The sequence below is a fragment of the Pinus tabuliformis genome, chromosome 1_1, assembly GCF_031772625.1.
Source record: "Pinus tabuliformis cultivar Carrire ecotype Pingquan chromosome 1_1, CPIR1, whole genome shotgun sequence".
Lineage (NCBI taxonomy): Eukaryota > Viridiplantae > Streptophyta > Pinopsida > Pinales > Pinaceae > Pinus > Pinus tabuliformis.
The window spans coordinates 362361865-362367193 of record NC_142297.1 but is presented as its reverse complement, the minus strand read 5'-3'; the positions used below and the strand labels follow the sequence as shown (position 1 = coordinate 362367193).

At 33.8% G+C, this 5329-nt stretch overlaps 1 protein-coding gene across 2 annotated transcripts; it reads right to left on the bottom strand.

The window, feature by feature from the left end:
- Nucleotides 1–932: 932 nt before the first annotated feature.
- On the bottom strand, nucleotides 933–2355 carry LOC149213101 (cypmaclein-like). 2 transcript variants are annotated; one of them, XM_089390711.1, is made up of 4 exons: nucleotides 2249–2355; nucleotides 2039–2083; nucleotides 1877–1919; nucleotides 933–1225 (listed from the first exon to the last, which is right to left on the bottom strand). In XM_089390711.1, exons 1-4 carry the CDS (start codon nucleotides 2306–2308, stop codon nucleotides 1044–1046), a joined length of 330 nt encoding a protein of 109 aa, XP_089246837.1. In that variant the 5' UTR covers nucleotides 2309–2355; the 3' UTR covers nucleotides 933–1043. The 2 variants fall into 2 exon arrangements, with proteins under 2 accessions (XP_089246837.1, XP_089246838.1); XM_089390712.1 differs by having other exon boundaries at nucleotides 2045–2083.
- Between the last annotated feature and the right edge of the window lie 2974 nt (nucleotides 2356–5329).

The window sequence follows — 5329 nt, the reverse complement described above, 5'->3', positions numbered from 1 at the left end:
GAAGCAATAGAATTTTAGTTTACTCAAAAAATCATTTTACAACTCTCACTACATGGATGATTCTCTACCTACCACATAACACTTTGATCATGCTTTCAACACTTTTTTAAATGACATAAATTTTATATCCAAAATATATTTTCAGCAATATTATTTTTAAATATTAATTTTTTAAGAACTCTCTATCCAAAATATATGTTTCATATTTCAAATGTATTTTACCTACTTATTTTATTATAAATAGGTAAAATGATATTTTTTATACTAGTGCAAACAAATTCTTATGAAAATCCCATGTAAATGATGTGCTAAGATGTAAAGATTACATGTGCTAAGATGTAAAGAATTATACAAGTTACATTGAGGACATTAATGCTGAAAAGATAGTCGAGTGAGGTAATTATAGGAAAAAACAATGATATTTTTTATACTTGTGCAAACAAATTCTTAGGAAGATCCCATGTAAATGATGTGCTAAGATGTAAAGATTACATGTGCTAAGATGTAAAGAATTGTACAAGTTACATTGGGGACATTAATGCTGAAAAGATAGTCGAGTGAGGTAATTATATGAAAAAACATATGCAACGATAAACACTCTAAACTCTCCCCAACCATAGAACATATATAGAGCATATAAACTGCCCACAAGATCATATATAGACAGCCGACAAGATCATAAATAGCGTTGGAATTTTACAGGTGATTATACATATCAAGGCATTCTCATCCAATAACATTTAACCAACATTGCTTTTCACATTACAAATAATGTTATGACATTAATGATGTTAACCACACTTAAATATATCTTTCCAGATACAAGCCTTGGCTGAACTTGGCTGAACTTGTAGTAACCTAACCAACATTGTTAAGCGGTTATTCATGAAATATTCTGTATACAACTGTAGACACACATTGATAATAAGCTTTCTAAGGATCCATTGCAACTGCATATTATTTAGCTATATATACATGCTTGGTAAACTATATATGTCTGAACTCCTGACAACCTCAAAATTACAGTACTGGATATAGCATACTCAAGGGCACTTAGGTTTGTTGTCATGTGTCTTCATGCTGGCATAACATGCGCAGAGATCCTGGTTTCCATATGTACCAGGAGGAACACAGTTGCATTTGGCACAGCATGTACCACAAGCTCTTAAACATACATTCTGGCGGGATGCTTCTTTGCATCTTTCTCCGCAGGCGGCATTACAATCTGGGTTGACCGATCCAGGAAACAGTTAGTGATGCGAAGGATGAACGTTAAATTCATAAGAAAAAACTAAAACAAGAAACAAACCATAACACCACCAATAAACTAAAGATGTGCCTGGAATTCACACGAAATAGCTAAAACATCAAGAACAATAACAGCGAGATTACACACTGAAGATGGACTTGTGATTCACAAGTAAAAGTAAAGACAACAAACGCCTAAGATGAGCCTTGACTTCACTAGAGAATGTATAAAGCAATAACAGCATCAACAACAAATAACAAAGGCCTAAAACGAGCTTTCGAGTTCACCAGAGGAGTTGAAAACAACCGAAGCAACGAGTACAGAGGATATCAAAGATAAGCAATGGCTATGAGCATTGAATTTGAAAAACCACCTTACTAACAGAAGAAATAGAAGCAACAAATAACAGAAGAAATAGAAGCAACAAATAACCTAAAAGACAAGTCGTGAATCCACAAGAAAACTATAATCATCAGCAATATAGGTAGAAAATGTTGAAGCAGCATTAGCGGCGATAACAATAAATTGATGCCTAAGCTAAGCTTCGAATTCACAAGAAACAGTTCTAGCAGTTGATTCAACAATTATAGAAAATATAATATCATGTGTGCCTTTCGGAGCATTTACCTATGGTCTGCAGAAGCCTCCTATTCATTGCATGTGTTTGCAGCTGGAATCGGGAAAAAAAGGAGATTGTTATATATGTGTAAAAGCCGGGCCTCCTAACTACATCTAGGAATGAATTATACGGATGTAGTAAAACTCAAATAGAGGTTGAGATATAATCACCCCAACTTCTGTTAAAGCTCCAATATCAATAGCTTCGGCATACATCTGCAGACACAATAATTATCAGCTATGAGATCATCTTCAAGGCCAATCAGATATTTTTAACAAAATTTCCAGGTAACAGATCTGAAAATAAGTATCACAGGACAACATCCCTTCAGAGAAGAAAGAGTTGTATTGATAAGCAGGTAGATGCAAGTAGCTTCTTACCGGAACAGCCAGTACTATCATCAGAAGATACATAACAGACAAACAGCGTGTAGAAGCCATGAGAGCAGGTATAATTGAAACTCAGATATCAATTACTTATCTTCTTCTCACTCAATGATACAATGAGGTGCAGGATGCTCTCAATTTATAGGGAGCAGAAGAGATGGCAAATCTGTCTTCCTACCATCTTCCTCCTTCTGGGCGCTTTCCTCAAAATATCAAGGTGGCTGTGAGTGTCATCCTGGTCATCACTTGATCCCATTGTGTACTGCCTACTATTGCTTGATTGCCCATAATCAATTCCCTAGAGTGCAGAAAAGCATGATTAGGGAACAGTAAACTGGAACTCTATAATTTTAATACATTTTTAAATTCACTAGTTTGGTTGTGTATACGAATCCAACATGTTTGGGCCAACCCGAATACAACTTGCATCGTTTCTATTCACCAATTTCGAGTATGTTATCTGTTATGCATTGTATGTTGCGCTCTGCAGTGTAAGATGAATCTAGGCCATTTCCAACTGGGCCTATGTTATTCGCTGTAAGTTGGATTTAGACAATTGCCATCTGGGGGTATCAACCGGGCACTCTAACCTGGGGCCAGGCCATTGCCAACTTGCATATGATCCATTGTAATGAAAAGTGTCTTCTCTGAACGCACCAAAATATTAATGTACTGCATGAAGTCAATGTGAGAATAATGAAGAAATAGGATTAGTTAGTTATAGTTAGTTATGAGTTGAACAGAATAGTTGGTTGAAGTAGTTATTGAACAGAATTGAGTTTCCTATATAAGTGAAGTGTAATTGAGTAAATGATAAATAAAGTTAGTGAGTTTTATATTTTGAGTATGGTATCGGAGCTCAGGGTTTGAGCTGGGGTGAGAGCGCAGGTGAGGAATTCGGCTCCCCTGCGTGAGGCCAGACTTGCTGTGTGTGTACCCGAGTTGGCGTGGTGAACCCGTGAACCCAGGGCGTTGTGAGAGGCTGTGTAAAGCTTGCGTGTTGTGAAGATGAAACTGCACCAGCAATGGAAAAGGAACAAGCATGGACCGTTTAATAAGAAGACAAAAATGAAATGTTTTGTTGTAAGCCTAGCTGAGACTTAGACCAGCAGGCAAGATAAAGTTTAAGTCGTATCATTAAGCATATATATAGTTTGTTATATAGTTGGAATTAAGGCGGAGTGGTAGAAAGGTATTAATCCCAACTACCCTCTGTTAATGCAGTAGTTAGATAGAGAATACAGCAGATGTTGAGAATACAGCAAATGTTCAAAGTACAAGTTCTAGAAGTCAGTTAGGTATGGTAGAAAATCCATTTCTCCATTAAGGGAGGATGTGAGAATAATGAAGAAATAGGATTAGTTAGTTATAGTTAGTTATGAGTTGAACATAATAGTTGGTTGAAGTAGTTATTGAACAGAATTGAGTTTCCTATATAAGTGAAGTGTAATTGAGTAAATGATAAATAAAGTTAGTGAGTTTTATATTTTGAGTGTCAATGAAGTAACTTCAGGCCGAAATATTCAGCAGAATAATGGTTTTTTTAATATCTGAATGTATGAGCGTGCTTTGACTGCACCAAAATATTAATTTATTTTATGAAGTCATCTAAGAAATTGGTTTACATGTTGGGAAGTTGGAGCTCTCCACAGGCCAGGTATCCTCACAGTAAATCACATCTGCTGCAATACTGTCGAGCAAGCTTACAACTTAAATAATGTATTTTAAACAATTTATAATAAATAAGTTACTGACAAATTTTAATAAATTTATTTATATTTTTCATAAACTTCATCATAAAATTACTGATAAGACAAATGATGTAGCCGCAATACTATCGGACTACCTCCCACCTCATATAAGGTGTTATAAACATTATATAATAAAAACACAGTACTCATGGTTTTTAATAGAATTATTTACATTTTTCTTAAAAAGTTCATTGTAAAATCGGTGATAGCTCGTTACCTTTTTCTTATATAGATAAAAAAATTCATGGGATAAGCGTGTGTCATTGCAATGGTTACTTTTACGAGGCAATGGTTGATTTTGCTTGAGATATTTACGATACATTTTATCTTTTTCTGGTTTTGTAATTAATTAATATGTACCAAAATTATATTAATTAGTTTCATAAGCATATTTAGATTGAAATACAATTTTTAGAATTTTAATTTAATTATATGTTTTAAAATATTTATAGATATTAAAATATTTATATTATCATATATTTCAAATTAATAAAATTTAAAACAATAATATTAAAAAAAATTAAATTAAAATTTTATTTTAAATTGTATTATTATTATTAATTATAAAAATATTAAAGAGGTGGGAGGAGGAAGTATTTTAATAAATCTGGAGTGAATATTGAAAGTAAAATTCTCTTGGGGTCTAGGGAGAAAATCCAACAACCAGGTTGAAATGTATGGTCTCTTTGATTAAGCATAGCCAAAGAAAAATGTGTTTAAGATATCATTGTTTTAGGGGACTCATTGCTTACTATTTAGTTCTTTAATAATGAGAACATCCCAAAAGACAACTCCCTCTGATTGGTGTTACAAAGGATTAGAAGATTAGGTGTTTTTTTTCACTTCATGAAGTCATACCATATTCTCAGATCTAATAATGAGGAAGTTGATGTGCAAGCTAATATAGCCTGCTTCTTGGAAGAAACCATGCTATAAATAAATGGCTCTAAGTGTCTTTATCTTATTCCCTAGGTTCTTTATGGCTCCATTTGAAAAATTGTCTTTTTAGCCCACACATCATTGGATTATGGATCCCCTTAGAATTAAACATGCCTGGCTAAGTTTAATGAAAGATCTCCATCCATTATGGATATGGCACTAGCTAATAATCACCTCCATGCAGTGTCATTTGATCTAGATGTCTCTAGAGAGGCTAAAAAATCAAAGAGGGCTATGGAAAGGTTCAAAAATCAAAGTTCTTGGATTGCAATGAAACCTATGGTCAGATCTAGGATCTCATCTCAATATTTCCAACAACACAAAGGACACTTCTATTCAAGTTCATATGAGCAAATAATGGTCAGTCAAAGTTTTGTTCAAAATA

Bases quoted from the DNA above. Each gene is read 5' to 3' on its own strand.
- LOC149213101 (XM_089390711.1), bottom strand. From the start codon at position 2,308: ATGGCTTCTACACGCTGTTTGTCTGTTATGTATCTTCTGATGATAGTA. The intron at 2,084-2,248 runs GTAAGAAGCTAC...TTGTGTCTGCAG, and splicing joins TGATAGTACTGGCTGTTCCG to ATGTATGCCGAAGCTATTGA. The intron at 1,920-2,038 runs GTGATTATATCT...TCCCGATTCCAG, and splicing joins GAGCTTTAACAGAAGTTGGG to CTGCAAACACATGCAATGAA.